We start from the raw sequence: 22,439 nt of genomic DNA on the forward strand, positions 1-22,439 counted from the left end.
ATAGGTGCACAATAGCGGTGCGCCGGTGCGCATGAGCTTTGGAAATGTGTGCGCAATTTGCTGATAACACTTGTGCTGCCGGTCTTAACATTAACTTTACATTCAAGCTGTATAACTTGGGGAACGTTTTTGTGTCTTGTTGAAACAATAAAATGTGAATTAAAAGCACCTCAGTTTCTGCAAGTGTTTATCAGTAACACACGGACAATGGAGGGAAGTGTGAATATTTACTTTGCAAGTCAATTTACCGTGTGCGCCCCTAAAGTTGACGTTACGGGTTACTTTGCTCCTAGTAAAAAATGTTAGTCTGGAGCCCTGAAACGTCGTGCAAATATGTTCTGACGTGCCCTTCTTTAAAATGTAAATGAAATATGCCCCCCTTCATCATTCGAAGCCTCTGTTGTGACACGTGCAAAGCCGTCGTTCTTTTTCATTTTCCATTCCCTTTATCAGCGAACCATCTTTCTGTCCCCATCCTCCATTATCACTTCACTTTTCTTCTGCTTTTCTGTTCGGCCTTTTGTTGCTCTGCCGTGCGCTATCAAACAGTCAAATCTAGAGCCTCTTTTATCGAGCTTGTGGCTTTCAGACACCTGGCGGTTTCCAACCAAGAAAAAAAAAAAGTTCACGGATGCAGAGACATGGAGGGCAGCTACTCAAAATTACCTGTGAACTGAAGCATTGTGTACACCTCACAGAGTGAACCTTGACCTTTCCAGCAGTCGGCTTTGACCCCATTTGACACACACTGATCGGGGGGCTCCGATAATAATTCAACATATGCTTGTATTGTGTTCCATACAAGTGTCATCACACGAATTTCAGTCTGCATTTTACTGCTTCCACCTTTACACAAAGAAAGCGCTATTGTGGAACTCAAGACCCCCCAGCTGGGATGAGAGGGCAACAGGGGGTTTTTCATTGTTGTTTTTCTGTTTTTGTTTGGTTGCATCCAAGCCAGTCTATTATCAAAGCAGTTCATTTTTCCATGTCCTTTTGTCACTCATTCCATCTGCCTCCCGTTTTTTTTATGCTTCTTTTGTAATCGCAGCCCAGTTCAAACCTGTATTCCCAAAGAGATCAATTTATCTTTCTTCTCTAAGCTTCGGTCAATAAAAAAACAAATACCATTGCATTATTCTTGCCTTTCATAGCAGTTTTGAAGACTTTTATCTGGAACTTTAAAATTGGTTCTCTGGTGTTCTCCAATAGTTTGTCTACAACAGCTCACTCGTATTCACATTGTCCTTTTATTCTTCTGATGGATTTTTTTTTGTGTTTTGGCAAATGATTATTACCATCTGTCCCTCTATTGATCTATTTTGAAAAAAATTTGAGTTTGATTGTACACTAAAGTTCTAGCTGAATCCTTGTGTTTAGCAACTTGAAATTGCCTTGTTTCTATTACTGCTCATTGCCAGTGTGTTAACAGATAACGATAACGTAAGTGGATACCTTCATTAAATCCAGAATGTGCTTGCCAGTGCGATGATTTAAAAAACTAATAATTATGAAAAGACACATTCAATGAGTTGATTTTTACAGTGAATCAGCGGATTTAATGCCTGCTGTTAGCATATTTATGAGTGAAATACGATGATATCCACTATACATGCCCACTTATATGTATTAATTAATTTTGTGCTATTTTGTTTTACCTGTCTTTATTCCACGACTGATCTTTACTCCATGTACAGCACTTTGTATGCAACAATGGTTGTTTTAAAGTGCTTTATACATAAATTATGTACCTAACTGTCTTCCTGCACATTGTTCAGATTGACCAAATCTTATTAGAGCACCAAATGTTAGACTTGGTCGGAAAAACGAAATCTGTAATTGAAAAAAAAAAAAAAACCATCAGCCAGACATAAACGAAATTAAATTAAAACACTAGGTTTTTTTAAACTGATAACTATTTTACTCTTTCTTAATTAATAAAATATTTATTAGATACATTTTTTAGGTTAATTTCAAATCTATATTTTGCAATTTTGCAACAGCTATACTGGCAATACATAACACAGAGGTTCAAACTGTGGGTTAGTAGTAGTAGTTCACGTATTGTTACCTCAAAGCGACATCATCAGGAAGTGCGAGATGCCGATGTGCGGTGCCCGGAATTTTGCAAGATCATTTCGTATAACACAGTATATAAACGTGATCAAATATTTCAGTTTTCCCTTTATAATGCAAAGGCATTTTATACAGTGCAAGTATATGGTTTATTCTGTTGGTGTTTATACATTCATAGTAGATAATGGATTAAAAAATATATATTTTATTATTCTCAATTAGTTTTCTTTTTTCTTTCTTTTTTCAGAACTACCTGGTCAACCATGGATGAAGGAGGAGAACAGACAAAGGCTTTTACTATACCTCTAAGAGCATCACCTTCTATCATGGTTTTGTGTTGCATTATGAGAGTTTTAAGTTGCTGTTAGCATGGCTTGTTAAAATGTCCTTGTATGCTATTTATCTGCAGCACCATCCATTGAAATTGTTCTATTATCCTGCACTGCTACATTTTACACAGTACAAGAAAAAGAGTCGATAGCGGGTTTGAAGTCTGACTCGATACACTTTCAAATCAATCTTGTACGAAACCATTAGAAGCTGTTTGCCCTATTTAAATGGTAAAGATTCATTCAAGGCTCTTTCATGCACACATGAATGTCAACTTCAGTTTGCGTCCAGATTTCTGCAGGCTCGTGTAGCGATAAAAAAAGATGAATGTATGGGTACTGTGTATGACATTATTTAGATGGACCGCTTTCACGATTTGTGGTTTTCTATTTCACACAGGAAGTTTTGTTCCTCATGGCCGTCACTTAAGAACACCAGGCCTGTATTGTATTATATGAATTTATTAAAGTATTCATGGTTTATTTTGGCCTTGTCTGTATTCAATTGGTTAACAGAATCAATGCTTGTCGTGGTAGTACACTGAGATGAAACCTTCAATTTAATGTGAATGTCACATACCGTCAGTGTCAAATGTTTTTTTGAGCTAGTATCAAATGATAGCGTAAAAAAAAATTAATAATCAGCTTCTTTTAGCTGCACTGTAACATCCTGAATAGTTATTTTGTGATAAAGAAGAGATTGACCCACAGTCGTGATGTGTCCCTACTACATTACGCCAATGTCGGAATGTCAATATGCTATCATTTTAATTGGTGAAAAAATAATTCAGTGAGAAACATGCTGATGGGGCGATCTGTTAAAAGCACCAGTCACAAACAGCACAATTTTCCAGGTTACGCATGGAAGATGTGTCAAATCTGGACAGCGGAACCAGAAGTGAAAAAGATGACTTAAAGGGACACTTGATTGGGATGAACATTGGCACTTGTATAGGTCTATATGTAGAAATTATGTCAGCAATAAAATATTTAATTTTAATATAAATTGTGAGCTTACAAAAACCCTCTCGGAACGCATTGTGTTGATATTGTGGGGACTTAAAATAAGAAAGCAAATCTGGCATGACAGGAAATGTATATTAGCAGCTCATTTCCTCGTTCGCTTTTAAGTGTGACATGGAGATGGAGAGGCTAATCCTTGTGATATTTTCAGAGGTTGGACGTTATGTACAATGAATTTTGAATTCAAATTGTGTCCGATTTCTCCGCTGACTCCCACCAAGACCTGGTAAGAGGGAAGGGGTGTGTGTGGCTGTATTGCTGACTAGAAAGGGGCTTATTTACTGTTTCTCCTAAACAAATGGTTAAAATTGAAAATTCAAGCTAATATTATTTTCGGCCGTCAGTAAAATAATAATAAAAATCAAAAGAGTGGTCAAAAGCGTCCTCGACAGAGGTAGCAATAATTGAGTCTCACAACTTTTACCAAACTATTTGTGTAGCACAGCAGCACAAAATGACAAAAGGGAATGTTTATGTTGCAGACTCACTGAAATGCTGCTCAACTCAATAATACATCAAACTGCCACTATTCACAGGAGATAGGGAGCGAGGCCTGCTGTGAGTAAATGACACCCCCCAAAAGTGTTGCCAGCTTGACACCATCTATGTCCTGTTGGAATGCACTCTTTGTCTTCCGCGTGTTCGTTTTGTTCCGGGTAGTGAGAATGTTGGTTATCGGAATGCAGACTGGAGATCGGTGAACAGGTCCTTCAAAGGATTTATTTTACAGAATATTCCGGACATACATGAATGACAGACAAATGGCTGCTTCTCATCACAAGTGTGTAGATTGCTGACAATTGCAATATTCTTAAACTATCAGAAGGGCGGTACCACCAAACCCCTCCCCTCTCCCCACCCCTGCCCCCAGCCAAGGCAGACTTTTACAGCATTCAATACACATTGACAGATGGCCTATTGATGTGGAAATATGGTAGGTCTCAGACCTGACGGCACCTAGCACAAGATAAGACTTACAAATAAATCATTTTAACACATTTGCTTCACCCCAGACAAATGGCTCATCAATGTGGGAATAGAGGAAGCTCTTCAGACATTCCGTCACCTGGAGACATTATTCAAGCACTCACCAAGCTTTACTGAGGAAATTAAAACAGTTATGACTAAATCTAAACAGTTATAACTAAATTAAAACCGTTATAACTAAATTAAAACAGTTATAACTAAATCTGGGCAGAATACTCTCAACAGTCATCAAATAAGTTTTATCTTGGTCTCATCAGACCACAGGGCATGCAAGTTCCAGTAATCCATGCCCTTTGTCTGCTTGTCTTCAGCGTACTTTTTGCAGGCTTTCTTGTGCATCATCTTTACAGGTGGCTTCCTTCCTGCAGACCAATTTCATGCAATGTTAGCATATAGTCTGACCACCGACAGGCTGACCAATCCCCCCCACATCTTCAGTCTCTGCAGCAATGCCGCCAGCATTCACATGTCTATTTCAAAAGTCTGGATGTGACACTAAGCATGTGTACTCCATTGGCCAACCATGGTGAGACCTGTTCTGAGTGAAACTTGTCCTGTTAAACTGCTGGATGGTCTTGTTGTTCTTAGCCTAAGTCATCTTTACATCTTTATCTTTATCAGTCTTTTTCAGATCTTCACAGAGGTATTTTCCATAAGGGGCCATGTTGTTGTTTTCAGTGACCACTGCAATAAGTTCTCAAGCAATATACGACCATATTGGTCGTTTTACCAAGCACCAAAATACGTCCAAGTGTTACGTATTGTAGTTTAGCGGCCCCTATCGACTATGTAATAACCGAAAAAATTGTCAAGTGAATCTAATCCAGGTCGTCTGGTCGGAAGAACAAGCTTGTAATTGTGTTAGTGTGTTTTAATTGTGTAAGTCAGTTTGTCGTCACCGGGACTTATTAGGCTTTCATTGAGGTTGTACACGTTACGTCTTTACATGAGACACTAATGGTTGGGGTTCGTAAGAGGCTCTGAGGTTGTAGTATGGTTGGTGTTACAAAACACATAGTCAACACACAAATAATTACTGGCCTGTTAGCTCAGTCGGATAGACACTCGTCTTCCGTCCATACTTCCTGGGTTTGAGTCCCTGTAACTACACTTAACTCTTTGACCGCCATAAACGTTATAAAACGTTTAGTAAAAACCTACGGAAGGGCGCCGAGGACGTTAAAAGACGTTCACTATGTTTTTTTTGGTTTTTTTTGGAAACGGGTGGAGGAAAGCCTTGGGCAGCTGTGCTGAAAGTATCAAGCAGATCTGGTTAGTATAATGACTCGTTTTGGCCCCTAGATGGCAGCGATGACTCTCTTTGCACAAGGTTGGATGGGCCGCCCACCGTGGGCGTCAGTAGAAGACGTGAGGCGGAGCTAGAGTATTGAGGAGACAATGGCTGATGAAGCCACAATGGCGACCGGTTGCAAGCAGCTCACGCTTGAGCATTTTTTTCAAAGACGGAAAGCATCGATCAATACTAAAAAGCGCATTGATGTCGACGATGATGATGACTCCGAGCTTGACGCCAAAATTGGAAGCCTTGACGCGACTGTTATGATCACGTAGTAAGCCTCACTGGCTAAGCGCGGCTAGCGCTGCTAACGCCGGAAAACGCGCACAACAACCGACCGGGTACTTCTACACAATCGGACAGTCGATCGGGCGATGGAGAGTTGTCGAAAAGCATCGACCAATGCACATTGATGATGATGATGATGGTGAATCCCGAGGTTGACGCCACAGTTGGACGCCACAGTTGGACGCGGCCTTTATTCTCACGTCATAAAGCATCACCGGCTAGCTCTGCTAACGCCGGAGCTGCACATGCGGACATTTTGTCGGATAATGAAGAGTACCCCGAGTCCAATGCATATTCATCGGAGGAGCAGGTACAGTCTGATCACGGAGAAGACACTGGTTCTGGACTACGATGCCACCATGAATGGAGTGGATAAGATGGATCAGAACATCTCTTACCACCCGGTATAGCAACTGAAGGACATGAGGAAGCCAGACGTAACACCACCGTAACGTAACCGTAGCATGATCCTGATATTAGACTTGATGGCAACACACACTGCAGTATATACTTGCTATTCCCCGGAAAAAACGGCCTGCAAGAAAGTGGAGCTTTTGCACGCGAAGAGGCAATCTGTTGTGCAAATGCTGTTGCGTCTACTTGCACGCAGGGGAGTGTTACACAAAAAGAAAAACTGTCGTTGAAACATCCACATATTTGTAAATAGCACCACAGTTGCACACATTTGTAAATAGTTTGCCAAATTATTGTCAAATTGTTACACTGTTGAATGTAAATAAACGTATTTTGCTATCAAAAAACACTTTTTCATTCTTGGTGGTAGTGTTTTATAGAAGTAAAGCACTATTTAGGTGTTTGTGGCATCATTCATGGACAAAAAGAAGTGTAAAATTCACTAGAGTGCATGAAATAATATCGTTTCACTAAAAGCTTGATTTCTCCGTATTTTAGTCCAAAACAAGCGAAATCGGGTGAAACTAACCATTTTCTATTGTTGATTACTAAAGAACGGAATAAGGTAGAAACAAACTTTTTTTTTCTGATGAAAGATGAAAGTCCAATCTTGTGTTTCCATAGTCCAAACAGAACATTTTCTGTGGACCTTGAAAGATCAGTCAAAATGCTTAAATCGGCTGGCACTGACGGCATCCCTTTTCTGAAAACGTCTGGCAGTCAAAGAGTTAACTATTTTTTTGTTATTTATACGGCCAATAGGGGTCGCTAAACTTCAATACGTAACACTTGGTTAAAATTTGGCACATCTCAAAACGACCTATGTGGTCGTATTAATTATTAATAATTAATTTCGACCACTGACCGGCATGAGAGAGTGTAAAAGTTGTAATACTAAATTTAACACACCTGCTCCCTATTCACATCTGAGACCTTGTAATATTAACAAGCCACATGACACCAGGGTGGGAAATTGACTAACTATGCTCAATGTGGAAATTTTTGTTGCCTGGGGCTTAGCTCCTAATGGTTGAATTTTGAGTAATTTTGAAGGCATAATAAATTGACACTGCTATATAAGTTGTACACTGACTATTTTTATGTCAACGTGTCATTTCTTCAGTGTTGTCCCATGAAATGGTATAATTATATATCTGCAGAAATGCGAGGGGTGTATTATTTTTGTGTGTTTGATGCTGTATATATATACACACACGCACACACTCCACTAGCTACACCACTGGTAGAAAACAGATGAAATAAGTGTTTGTGGCTCTTGCTAGTGTTTTTTGGTGAAATCATGAGGATGGTCTCTCCATATACACTCTTTCCACACAGATGACACCTGTTAGAACACGCCAGCTGTGTGGAGGTGAGCACTCCTCTAACTGATTGACTTCACACATCACACATTTTACTCAAGCGGTTACATTTCCTCCCTCTCCAGCTGCTTTTGGCTTGACGTGATTCTGGTAATTGGTTTGCAGTGTCAAGTGAGGCTGGTGATCCTCATTTACAAACAGACATATGGACATTTCCTAATAAAAGAATTCGGCACGGGCTTGCCGGTAGTGTCCAGACGTGCAGATGTTGCTACGGTAACCGTGTAAAGTGAGGGCTGCAACTAAAGTGATGAAGATGACGCCTGGCACATTCAAATGCCTTCCACACTTTCATATGTGATTACCAATGGGGAGGCTTTTTTTCTTCTTCTTCTTCTAAACCTAACCCTTCCAGGACCATGGATTTGGAAATGGTCATTAATGGTGTAGTATTTCACTCAATGTACTCTGTTGCAGCTAGCATGGGTTCTGATCCAGCTGATGGTGTGAATGGTCTGTCCATGTGTCCAAACGGTCCAGGGTGAAATCTACCTTAACGATTCTCTCATCAGGCTTGTAAAGCGCTTTTCTACCTTTTTACAATACTCAAAGCGCTTTGAAAACATGGAGCCCTATTTTCATGCCTAGCTCAAGTGGGTCAGGGTGGTGCTATTAAGGATATTTCTAAGATGATATGATAATTTGTTCAATGAATTGATTTCTACAATGATTCAGAGGGATTTTCCCACACGTCATATTTACAAAGGAAATACGCTGACATCCTCTACACACGTCCATGGAGCTCGTAATCTGTCTGCTTGTGCCTCGTTTAAATCTATCAAAAATCTTGTTACACCACCTGCGCCGGAAGTTAGCCCTACTTTTTGCAAGTCTAACATCTAGTCTACTTTTTATCATCAAATTACAAGATTCGCCGGATCACCCAGTGAGGCGCAATGCGGTCCCAAACACGGTAGACTAGACTTGGCCAGCATAAAAATGAAGAGCCATTTTCATGCCGAGCGCACAGGTGTGTTTCTACGAAAATTGGGCCCTTGGAGTTCAGCACTTGCTCAAGGACATTTTGACATGGTCACAGGGGCTCAGGATCAAAGTCAGCTCAAGAAACAAGTATTTTGCCACCTCATGCTATCCTCTAATGGTAATTAAAGTGAGAACAAGCTTGGGTGTGGACATGTTTTTACATAATAAAGAACATAGATTTGTTTTTAAATATGAGCTGGAACCTCTACCAGTTGACTTTGGGCAAGAGGTGGGTTACGCCCTGGATTGGTCGCCAGCAAGTAGCAGTTAAGATAGAAACCAAGAAAAATGTACCTATGGACAATTCAGCCATGCATGCATGGGAATTGGGAGGGAGAATATGCAAATTCCCCATTTGGCCATAGCTAAGATTCACAGAACGGTGAGAGAGAGAGACATGCTTACCATCAGTGAGAAAGGTATATTTGTTGTTTAATCTACAAATAAACCTCCCTGCGATAACTCTCCTCTTTGTTTTCTGAGGAATCCAATCCTCTATAAGCATTCCGATCCACCACGCCACAGCCAGTCATGCTTGCGTATTTGTGTGTGTGTGTGTGGGTGTGTGTGTGTGTGTGTGTGCTGTCTGCGAAAGCCGCACTCTCCATTCCGTAACCCTGATTAAAGACTTGCACTTCTCTAATACCATTAGAAGGGATGAGAAAAAGAGAGGTGTTTTAGGGGAATGGACAGGCTGCTTAACCTCCGCCGTTGTGCAGCAAGGGAGCAATTTAATCCCTGTGTCGTAGCCTGGATTAGTGCTTCGTTTTATCACCACTGGCTCTTTTCTCTGGACCTTGCTGTCATTTTTTTCTCTTCCACCCTCCTCATCCCTCCTTTCATCATCTGCTCTTTTTTCTCTCTGTAATGCTTCTTGTGGTACTCAGTGGCTTTAATGCTCTATAATGCGCTGGTTTCCCTTTATCTGTCTATTGTCATTATAGTTTCTTCAGGACAATACGCTCTTATTGTGAAGGTTCTGTCAAGCTGAAATTGTGCTGCTGTGCGTGCAAGGAGGGCAGTCGGGAGGGGTGACATTAATTTTCCATGTCCACATATTGTCGATTATGAAGCGGAATTGGATTCAGAATAGTCAAATGACATTGCTGCAAAGGCTTTGGGGTTGTTTTAGGAGGAGCTACTGTTTATGGTACGCAAAACACATCACATTCAAGCAGCTCAGCAGATCTGTATTTGTACGCTTTTTTTGTATTGTATTGAATACATCTAGTTTTGTTTTTTTATCATTTGTTTTCCTGTCTTGCTCACTAGTTTCCTGTTTCTGTCACCATGAGTTACATCTTCTCAGTTCTCCAAACCGGTTGTGGTTTCTTTGAATCCGATTTTTGCACTTCGTTATTTTAGTATGTTTTATTTTAAATTCCTTCCAGTACCTTCTTTGCCATTTTTGTTCTTTGGTGAATAAATACTTTTTGGAATTCATTTTTCTACCCAGTCTTGCCTACCTGCATCCCTGCACTTGCATCCACCATTTTCTCTGGGTGACCAGGTGGTGCCTTTGCTTGGCCTTGGTGCAGGCGGCACGGGTTCGCGTGAGTGTGAGTGGATGTGTGTGTGTGGAAAAAAAGAAGAATAAAATACCTAAAAACAAAACAAAAAAACCTTGCATCCACCATTTTGCCGCCACCACTACCATGAAAAAATGTAATAAAATTCCAATGCAGCAGTGGCCACACATAATTGATATGTAGATTTTCGTGAAATATTGATACATTTTTGGAAAATTGCACTGATGACTGATGGGGACCATCTTGTTTTCATTATTGCGATGGTTTGTTTAAAGATTGTGGTTTAATTTGAATCTCCCTGAAAATAAATGTTTTGCCTGATTACTCATGTTTTCTTTAAGGAATGGTATACAGTACACATCTTACAAGTTCTACCATGGCATGTACACTTTTGAGCACAACTGTATTTATTTATTTATTGTTTTTTTTTTAAAGATAAATTAAAAAGTCAAGGATTTTTGTCTTCAGTGTTTTGGTTTGGGCAGTGGTCATATGTATCCAACTACGTAGAATAGAACAGCTGCTGTTCTGAATACTCAAGCAAACAATCTCAACTCTTATTTGCTGCTAAATTACCTTTAGTGTTCTTTGCATTTTTGCAAATCTAGAAAAAGCTTGAACCACTATTATAATAGCAGTAGTGGGATGTTATACCCAAACAGGCAAATGACACGGGTTGTGTCAATTATAAATTTTAGAATGTGGCAAAACAAGGGTGGTGACTGTGAGCTACAAATTGCCCCTGGGCCGTACTTTGTACATCTTTGCACTCCGTCTTTATTTTGGAAGCACGGACCAAACAGCTGCTAAATGCCTAATATCAACTACAGACTTTCATTTGTTTGATTCGTCTTGCGGTTACACAGGAATTAAACAGACCAGACCACTTAACAAAATTTTGAGCCCCTGGCAATGGAGGTACTATGCGTTAAATCATTGCAACTCCTCGAATTAGATGCGTCCTGAGAAGTCAAATCAGATAATGTCGATGAAAAGCTGCTGTCAAGGTCTCGCCGCCCCGCAGATATGCCTCAGGAGTTCCTCTCCATTTCGTTTTGATGCTTTATTATAGTTGCTGCGGATTTCATACTTTTCAAGGCCACGCCATTCATGTCTGACGTCTGTGATGGAGGCTAACAAATGCTCAATGTCAACAACTCTTTTGAAATGTCCATCATCGTGTGTCTGGCTCCAGTGGGCATGGCCACATCCTTGACTCGTACAATATTTCTGGAGAGAGAATGACCCAGCATGCACGTCATCCTTGTGAGCAGCATCCGCCATGTCTTCACAGGGCTGTGTGTTTGGAAACACACACTGTGGGTTTTATGTCGAAGATATTGACAATCTCAGAAGGGCCGTCAACTCTTTTTTACATCCATCTCTGAAGTGACCACCAGAGCGCTAAATCTTCTTTTTTTTCGAGAGGAAAATGGCAACTTCTCAAAGACAACAAAAAGGTGAAAAGTAGAGAGGGTGAAAAGTGGAGCCTGGCAGAATTTAGTAAGAATTACAACAAAAAAATAGTTGTGATGTGTTTTCACAAAATCAGGCGTATGTCACGGGGATTAAGTTTGGAGTAAATGACAAAAATAGTTTGGAGACAAATGTCAATTTAGAGATTTCTCCAAAAAATAACATCCTTAAAGTCTCTAGTTACATTTCAACGTTTAATTTCATGCAGGGAGATAGCGGCATTCTGTCACGTATGTTGTGTTACGCGAAGTTATGTCAAATATTTATGAATGAAAGAAGCTATCTAGTTTTATACTCGAGTAAATTGTGTTTTACCATTCACGGTCTGTGTTTCCAAAGGGGTCGCCATTGTACAGTGACGTCACATTGTAGTCCGTCGGTGAAGTCGGGGTACGTTTTTTCCTGACTTTGCAAGTGGGATTTGCGCAGTTCAAGGGGGCGTTCCCGTACACACTTCCTGGTTTGAACTCGGAAAAGTCTGACTTCCGACCATCCTCGAATGCAGCATACGTGCCAAAAACTTTAGACGTGTTTTTCTTAAAATGAGGAATGTTGACCTGACAACATTGAAATTGCTCTAACTTTGCCAAATTTTGCGGAACCGCCACAAATTATATATCATTTGAAAGGGAATTAAGTACGTATGTAGAATTAGAATAGATGAATATCTCAATTTTCATAAGCTTGATTTTGTGAAAACACATCACATTTATGAAGGAACTAGCGTTTCTTTGTGTTGAGATCTATTTTTTATATACTCGTATTTCATTTGAAAGGAAGTGCAAATGTGCATTTTGTGTCTAATGAAAAAGAAAATAGATCCAGCCTGTTCTGTGAATGATAGCAATGAGACGAATACATTATAAAGTGCGATACAAATAACTAATAACATCTACTCATGAATCAATCTCAGCGTGTCGTGTGCAACTTGAAAAAGCACATATTTTTATACATTTCATATTCCAACAAGTCTACCGGGTAGCATTATTAGAGGATTAGTTGAATATAACCACTGCTCACCTGCAAATGAAAATGCATTATTAACAACGAGCCGGGGGCAAAACATCAATTTATTTTCTAGCAGCCAGTCTGAGGCTGAAACTGCCCCCTGGACATCATTATTTACCCAACCATAGCAAGACTGCATTTTTTTTTTATATTGCTCCATCCACAGGTTTGGAGCCAAACTCAACTTAATGATGCATGGCACAAGTCCTAGTTTGCCTCCCCCTCCGGTCCAGTGATTGACACGCGCACTTGACACCAAGAGGAAGAACACTCCCGTATGTCGTCCTCCAAGCATGCAGAGGCTGCATGCAAATTGGCAAAAGTGTGTTTTTTAAAATTCTCTTACTATTATTTGCATGAAGGCAGCTGCAAATTGTGTGACTGCTGATAGTCTAAACACTATACAGTTTGGTAGTACATACATGGACAGATAAGCAATAATAATGATGACAATAATTATATTAGAGTGGAACATAAGGTGGAGCACAATCAATTTGAGAGTGCCGGTGGACTTCGGAATACGTTCTTGGGTCACCATCATGTTTCAAGTAGCATTTTAACATTCTTAGCTGCCATATAGTACATAAATGAATAATGGCAAATGAACGACAAAATGTAATGCTAACGTAACTGCTAGTGCCGAGGATCTCCACCCATTTGTGATACACCACAAATTCACCTATTTAGAAGAAAAAACAAAAAACGATTTGGCTATTCACCAAAGACTCACCTATTATCCATCCATTTTTTCAATTTTCTTAACCGCTTGTCCTCACAAGTGTCGCGGGGAGCACTGGAGCCCACCCCAGCTGGCTTCGGGCAGTCGGCGGCGTACACTCTGAACTGGTTGCCAGCTAATCGCAGAACTCATCTATTAGTGCCTATTTATGTATTTTTGTGCTTGTTCTGTAGTGCCATAAAATGCCACAATATGCTGCTGCTAAAACACCCTGCTCCTTTTAAGGCATCCTATTTTTGAACGTTGGCCAGCAGTTGATAGCGGGCCGATTTGCAAACAGCATGATGGTCAAAGTCTGACAGGCAGGCGAGGCTCCATTTTCAAGGGTGCTCATCACTTATCATTTTACTTCAGCACAAAACAGTCAAAAAAGACTTCAGCTCATAAACCCAGTTCACCCAAATCCAATCTTCAAAGTTCATCTCAATCTGCTGTGTCAAAAATCATGATTCCAAACTTGGGTAAAAGTAATCGGTTCAAAATCCTCAGCTACCCAGCGAATTAATTTGAGAAACAACCCAGCATTTTTATTTTATTTTATACTGTGTACAAATAATTAGAACACTCGTAATAGTTTCAATAAGACACGCTATGCCTAGCTTGCCATATTTGTGAAGCTACTCAATAGGCTACACCCCTTAAAGGCACACACACTGCACTACAGTTGTTCTGACAGAATAGTGACATTGTAAACATAGATTTGATGTACAGAATGAGTAAACTGAGTTACGAGCTTGGTCACAGAACAAATTAAACTCATAAGTCAAAGAACTGCTGTATTTAAAAAATTAGTGTCTTATGTATCACTAAGTTGGAAATGTAAATTAAATAAATAACAGAAAATGAGTCATCAGTATTTTACGGGATGTGAAGTGTCCTCTTTGCACTATTTTTTTTTAAAGGACAATGTAAAATGTTTTACGATCATAATTTGAGGTAAATTAATTTTTTAAACTATATGCAAACGTTTTGGGGTGGGCGTCAATGACTTGGAATTTTTGACTATTTGCGGTGGGGCTTGGTTCCTAACCCCCTACAAATAGCGAGAGGTATACTGTGTGTTAAAATATAAAAGAAAAGAAGAAAAAAAATTGAACTGAATTTTAACTACTTTTGTAAAAAACAAAAAATGTAGCCGTAAAAATGTTCGAGAGACCATGAATGCATCTATGAGATATTCCACTTTCGAACATGTCAGGTATTTGTAGAAGACAATAGAGGGCAGCCTTGCACACAATATCACCTCTGAAATGGACACACTTTGAAGAGCAAACGTGCATTTGAGGCTGCAGTATTACAGAATTCATACAACAGTCCAAGTACCTTAAAACTCGAAAGAAAAAACCTGCAGCACACTGTCTGATACTAACCTGACAACAACACACCAGCCACTTAAGTGTGTACGACACAATACACACATGGAGGTTTGTATGGGAGACCGCGCTGTCAACTCCCATCCGGCTCCTAAAGTGGACCCTGAGCCTCCAAACCACGGAACTACTAATGGAGCTTTGATTGGCAGGCAAAGACAAGGAGGCCAATGGCCATCACTGTGACTCACTCACACTGTGTGTGTACGTGTGTGCGCGCGCAAGTGTTTACCTCACAGTGTCCGTGGCAACAGGTGGAAAGATAACAAAATGAAAACTGCCAGACAAACTGAGTGAATGCGCTTGTGCATTATAGTAACACTACGGTGCGATTCACTTCTGTGATCATTAAATGTACTGTACTTATTCGAAAGAAGTCACAATAAACAACAGCTTAATCTATAGATATTTGACTGCAGAAAATACAGTATGTAGGCCTACTTATGGACAATTCCCATTTCTGATATTTTTGCACCTTACAATGTGAAAACAAACTGTGAATTGTATTGCTTTTGCCCATAATAGTCAAATGAAATTTCATCACATTTTGATATCAAAATAATCCTCACAAATTAAATTACAACAATCCAAATTAGTCCAATGCTTTTCAATGAGCATACATTTTCCTATCACCATGCTGCATTTGAGGAAGGGGGGAAGTCTTTAAGGCCACTTTGAAGCTCCCGCCCTAATATATGATGTCATAACAGGTGGAGGGAGGGGGAAAAAAGTTGTATTTAGCCACAGGAAACAGTCTGGCTGCCTTTTGGATCACTGCTGATTCACCTGGTGACATTTCAACCAAAGATGACTGGAAGGAAAACAAGAAGATTCGTCATACATTGGACTCAAGAAAGGTCAGCAAAAAGAACCGCTACACCGCCCATGTTAAAAGGGAGATTGCTTGCAGATGCGAGCTTGTCATTGTTCACCACATTTCTCAGCAAAGATGACATTAGACAGTATTGTGCTTAATATAAATTCAGATGTTGGTGTTTTTTGTTTAGGTTGGGCTTGTGGTGAGTTTGGTTGACTGCTGAGGTTTAGTACAAGTTTATTCTGCTTTTTGTGGTACACTTATGTAAAATTACAAATAATAATAAATAAATAAAAAAGCAACATAAAAAGCAAAAACGAAAGTGTCATGAGATTTGCTGAATTCTCATGTGCTTTCTTTTGCTGGCTATTTTTTTTTTTTTTTTACCGTCCTCTGCTCCTGGTTTTCTGCACAAGGTTGAGCATCACTCTAGTACAAAATGAAGGCATTGTTCCAGAAAGAGAGAGCTGGCTTTGCGAAGAGGATTACATCTTAGTGTTGAGCTGTGGGATTCCCTTCCTTCTGGCTTATGGGCTGGTCACCGAGCTGCATCACTACGCTTTTATGATTGTTTCCAGAGAAGGACTTCACAGGAAAGAAAGTAAGATAATAGAATGAAGTAGAAATATCAAATCAAGAGTTTGAACACAAGCAGAAATGAACTTCAAGTTAAAAATATTTTTATCAAATGATGGGCGTTAGGGGTGTGAATTGCCTAGTACCTGGCGATTCGATTCATATCACGATTCACAGGCCACAATTCGATTTAATACCGATTAATCCCGATACAAATCTATAAATTCATTATTGCGATTTTTTAAACTCAAATTTAGAAATTACTAATCAGTAAACTTGTACATGTACACTGAAATAAAAAAGAAAAATGAAAATGTATTTAGCTTATAACTGAGCCACTGCATTTAACAAACAGGTTGCAGTCTGTTTCATGGTTGAACAGCACTGAAATAAAATATTAAGGCTTAATGTTCCATTAATATAACATTCTTCCATGCTTAATGTGTGAATCCTAACCCTAAGTAAGACGTTTTGTTGAATGTTCCCATAAAAAATGGATGTTTAACGCTGCTGTGGCTCTCGCTAACAGGCAGAATTAAAATCCAAGTTTAGGTTAAAAAATTCTATATACGTAGACCATGTTTCTTTAAATTTTGACATTTGGTTTTTATTTGAGGCAGATATTTTTTCCATTAAAATATGATTTATGAGGAGGTTAGACCATTGGTCGATATTCAAAGTTTGTTTATTTTTCCAGTTAACAAGAATTGTTTTTTTTGCGATAGTAAGGGCTACAAGTATAGATTGAAATTGTTTATGTGGTAAGTCAATTGTTGTTAAGTCACCTAGCAAACACAAGTTTGGAGAGAACGGTATCCTACAGTCCAAGACAGCGGAAAGTTTTTCTAAGACTTTAGTCCAGAAACACATAACCGGAGTACATAACCATAAAGCATGAAAATAAGTGTCTGTAGTGTTTTGTAAACACTGGAGACAAATGTCGGAGTCTGAGAGTCCCATTTTCTTCATCATATATTGAGTAATGTATGTTCTGTGAATAATTTTATATTGGATAAGTTGTAAATTTGTGTGTTTTGTCATTTTAAAAACATTTTCACAAACTTGAATCCAAAAGACAGATTCCGGAGCTATAGACAAGTCTGTTTCCCATTTTGAGATGGGTAAAGACGTTTTATCAGTATATGAAAGTAACTTATATATTTTTGAGAGTTTTTTTGTTGTTGTCGGAGAAAGCTTGGTAATATCTTTAGCTAAAACAGGCGGTTGGAGCGTACCCTGGAGTGTTGGAATTTGTTTCTTTATCATACTTTTAACTTGCAAATAATGTAAAAAGTTTCCGTTTTTTATTTTATATTTTTGGAGCAAGGATGTATATGATATAAACATATTATCTGAGAAGAGATGGTGGAGATGTGTAATTCCTTTCTGCTCCCACACATTCAAATAAAACGATTGGTTGTTAATTTGAAAGTCGGGGTTATGCCATAGGGGAGAAAGCCCGCTGGGCTCCACTTTGGCTTTTGTCATTTCTAGTGCCTTCCACCAGGCAGTCAGGGTGGCGGAAATCATTGGATTTTTAAAGCAGTTATGGCGCTTAATCGATGTTGTAATAAAGAGTAAATCTAGGAGTCTGAGGTTATTACAATCCTTCTGTTCTAGTTCCAGCCAACAGTTAGTATCTCTATTGGGTTGTGCCCATAAAATAATATATTGTAGCTGGTTGGCTATATAATAGTGCATAAAATTTGGTGCCTCTAGACCTCGTTTGGATTTATTTTTCTGAAGAGTAGATAGACTAATCTTTGCTTCTTTTTTTTTTCCAGTAAAATTTTGTAACGGCTGAGTCCAACAACTGGAACCAGTTAGCCGTAGGTTTAAATGGAATCATTGAGAAAAAATAGTTTATTTTGGGTAAAACTTTCATTTTAATAGTGGCTATTCGTCCTATTAGAGAAATAGGAAGATTATTCCAGCGCTCCAAGTCACTATAAATGCTATCCAGAAGTGGAGTGAAATTTAAATGAACTAAATCAGTTAATTTAGGTGAGATTTTTATGCCTAAGTATTTTAAATTACCTATAGGAAATGAGTAGTATGGGTCCTGGCTTGCAGGGTTCCATGAATTTTCTGTAATAGGTAGAAGTGTTGATTTTGTCCAGTTAATAGAATAGTCTGATAACTGTGAGAATTTAGTTATTAAGTTAAATACTTCCCCTAATGAAATAGCAGGCTTTTCTAAATAAAGTAAAATATCATCGGCATATAGATTAATTTTATGTTCTGTTACCCCAGAGTGAATTCCTTGAATCATTCTTTCCTGGCGTATGGCTAATGCAAGCGGTTCAATAAATATTGCAAATAATAAAGGCGACAGTGGGCATCCCTGTCTTGTGCCTCTCTGTAGAGTAAAACTCTTAGATATAATCCCATTAGTAGTAACAGTAGCTTTAGGAGAATCATATAATACTGACACCCAGTGAATAAATGACTTCCCAAAGCCAAATTTATTTAAAACAGCAAAGAGGAAGGACCAGTTAACTTTATCAAAAGCTTTTTCTGCATCCAATGATATAATAACTGCCTTTTTATCATGCCGCTGTGACATACTAATAAGGTTAAAGAGCCTTCTAATATTATTAGTAGAGTGACGCTCTTTAATAAAGCCTGTTTGGTCGCTATGAATGATTGTCGGGATTACTGTTTCTAATCTAGATGTAAAAGCCTTAGTGATAATTTTAATATCAGTGTTAATTAGTGAAATCGGACGGTAACTTGATGGAAGGGTGGGGTCTTTTTCTGGCTTTAATAAAAGTTTAATTGCTGCTGTATTCATGTGTGGGCGTATGTGACCATTAGTTTTAATTTCTGTTACTACTCTTAAGAATAGTGGAGCAAGCATTGACCAGAAGTGCTTTAGAAATATAGCCGGATAACCATCCGGGCCGGGTGCTTTGCCATTTGGCATACTATCTAGAGCACTGTACAACTCGTTTATAGTAAGTGGTGCATCTAACATATCTTTATATTCAGTAGTTACCTGAGGTATACTTAAGCTACTGAGGAATGCCTCAATATGCTCTGGGTTAGGTTTATTAGTTTCTGAGTATAAGTTGTGATAATAATTATAAAAAATTTGATTAATTTCTTCTGGTGATTGTGTACATTCACCAGTTGTACCTTTAATAGCCGTTATAAGCGATTTTTCCCGATTACGTTGAAGTTGGTTTGCAAGAAATTTACCTGATTTGTTATTATATTCAAAGTTGTTGTATCTCAATTGTTGTATTATAAACTCTGTCTTTTTAGTTAACATATCGTCTAACTGTATTTTTGTATTTTGTAAGTCAGTCCATATTTGGTTATTTGGGTTTATTGCGTACTCATCCGTCAGTTGTTTAATTTTATCTTCCAAGTCTTTTTCTAATTTTTGATCCTGTTTCTTTTTATAAGATGAATATGATATAATTTTACCTCTAATTACTGCTTTCCCGGTTTCCCAGAGAAGAGCTGGAGATAGGTCTGGAGAGTCATTTATTTCCAAAAAGTCCGCCCATTCTTTTCTTATAATTTTGTCAAATTCTGCGTCGTTTAGTAGTGAGATGTTAAAACGCCATGTAGGTGGTGGTTTAAAGGTATAATCAACTTGTAGGGAAAGGGAGACTGGTGCATGGTCGCTAATAATAATAGGATGTATTTTTGTAACGGTTTTATCAGCAATAGAATTATTTGTAAGAAAAAAATCAATTCTTGAAAAGGACCGGTGCACAGCGGAAAAGAAGGTAAATTCCTTCTTATTTGGGTTTTTAAGTCTCCAGCTGTCGATGAGGCCAAAGTCATCCATATATTCCCCTATTACTTTTGTGGATTGTGATCGCCTTATACATGTTGTTTTATTAGAACGATCTATTAATGGATTTAAGGTTGTGTTAAAGTCTCCTCCAATAATAATAGTAGAGTTCGCTGCTAATTCAAACAGTTTAGAGAAAAATTCATGGAAAAAAGCCGGATCATCATTATTAGGGGCATATAAATTACCGAATGTATATATTTTATTAAATATAGTCACCTGAATAATAATGTATCGGCCCTCTGGGTCTGTTATTGTATTATTTAGAGTAAAGAGTAAATTCTTATGTATGAGTATACAGACTCCCCTTTGTCTACTGTTATAAGGGGCAGAGTACGCTTGGCTAAAATTTTTATCAATAAGTAATTTTTCTTCAGATTTTTGTAGGTGGGTTTCTTGTAGGAGGCAAATATCTGCTTTTAATTTTAAGAGATGGTCTAAAGTTTTTATTCTTTTTGCCTGTGAGCGAGCGCCACAAACATTCCAGGAAACCAGAACTAATTTATGCATACAAATAATATAAACACAGTCCTATGTATATATCTGTATAGGCCATTTGCCACCACTGGCATGTTATAGGATAGAATCAAAGTGGTTAGGTGATTTATATAGTTTGTATAAAATATGAGGTAACGTATAAGGCAACATGTAAGGTAATGTGTAAGGTAACGTGTAAGGTAACGTGTAAGGTAACGTGTAAGGTAACGTGTAAGGTAACGTGTAAGGTAACGTGTAAGGTAACGTGTAAGTAAATAAAACAGTGCAAAAACGAGTAGGGCGGTGAAAGTGAGGGAAATTAACAGGGGATTAAACATAACAATACACCAGTAACCCCAGCGAGATTTTTTTTATTTTATTTTTTATAAATATACTTTAGATATAGTTGTGTATTAATATTATATTTATAATATAGCCTAAACATAATAAGTATTCATGTTTTTGGTTTTATAACCACATATACAGTATATGTATACACCTAGTAATCAAACTAAGTTTAGTTCCACCAATGCTAATTAGAACAGCCAGGGAGTGGAATTGGGGTTCCGGAATAGTTGGCCATCGATATATAACTTATCAACGGCTATCGTAGTCCGCTTACCCTCCTGCCTATTTTGTTTCATTATAGGAAACAGTACCTTTCGCCGCTCATTGATCTCTCTCGGGAATTGATCATTCATTCCAAATGAGGTCCCTTTAAGCTCCCGTCCTTTACTTTTAACAAATAATTTCTGTTTAAAATGCTCAAACTTTGCAATAATAGGACGGGGTTTGTTGCCTCTACGGGCTCCAAGCCGATGTACCCGGTCAAAAGAGATGTTATTTACCGTCTCCTGAGGAATTTTTAATGAATTCGTCATAATTTTTTTTATCTCAACCTCTGGGTTATCAGAGGTATTCTCAGATATACCTGAGAATATTAAATTGTCCCGCATACTACGGGATTGTACATCTAAAACTGTTTATTTTAGCGTTTTATTTTCTTTTTTCATAGTTTCCAGCTCGGCTGAAACAGTCGTGAGTGTAGAATGTAACTCGGCATTTTCCTGTTTAAGGACACTTACCTGCTGACTGATAAATTCCATACTTACTTTTAATTCTTTGACGTCCTCGAGGATGAGGCCGAGGACGTCAAGTTTTTTATTTATGGACTCCAGCACACTGACCGAAACGTCCGTAGTGGTGGTGGTTAGGTCGTCCGTGTCCGTCGCTGAATCGTTTTTCCTCTTCTTCGAAGAGGGTTTCTTTGATGGTTTCTCGACGGCAGGATCCTCCATCGCGCAGCTGTAAAAATATCCGTCGATGAAACGTTCAAGGTCCTCCACGTTGGGTGGTATTTCAGATCTGCCGGATGAAAAAGAGAGAAGAGAAAATGCAAGATATATGATGGTTAAATTTGGATTAGTTTAGTATAATAGAGCTAGTTCTATCTTAGCAGCAGGACGCCGCCATGTTAGGGTTTCTGGTCTCGCTGTAGGTCTCGCGATAGTCACAGCATCTCGTGAGCAGCGTTATAACTGGCATTGATGTTTCTGTATTAGGCAATTTGTAACTAATGGTTGTGTTTCCATAGTCAGGAACCCGGCTGCTGCCAGCGGGATCGAGCGGATTCACCTCCGATGGGCACCAGGGGTTGATATTCGGATTCACGGCATGCCAGTGGGTTAATTCTGTGGGTGCTGTCCCCCCTGGCGGGGAGTGGGCGGGTCTGCCCCTCTGTTGGCTGCTGGGTGGCGGCTGCGTCTTGGCCGTTCCCTGGGTCTCTTGGGGGGTGCTGCGTTGCGGGGCTTTCCCTGGTGTCGGGGGCGGCGCCGTTCCGGCGCGGTCCGTCGCTCTGG

The 22,439-nt window shown here is 39.0% G+C and overlaps 1 protein-coding gene across 1 annotated transcript in view; it reads left to right on the top strand.

Annotated features, from left to right (window-relative positions):
• The window catches only part of LOC147178497 (MICOS complex subunit mic25a-like), a 35,816-nt gene extending 32,928 nt beyond the window's left edge, over positions 1-2,888 (top strand). Inside the window, exon 8 of the mRNA XM_086066935.1 lies at positions 2,324-2,888. Within this exon, the coding sequence (XP_085923061.1) occupies positions 2,324-2,347 (24 nt within the window). The 3' untranslated portion in view covers positions 2,348-2,888. The remainder of the gene's footprint in view (positions 1-2,323) is intronic.
• Positions 2,889-22,439: the final 19,551 nt, after the last annotated feature.

The sequence above is a fragment of the Leptonotus elevatus genome, chromosome 2 (assembly GCF_054856555.1).
Source record: "Leptonotus elevatus isolate MCC_2025b chromosome 2, RoL_Lele_1.0, whole genome shotgun sequence".
NCBI lineage: Eukaryota > Metazoa > Chordata > Actinopteri > Syngnathiformes > Syngnathidae > Leptonotus > Leptonotus elevatus.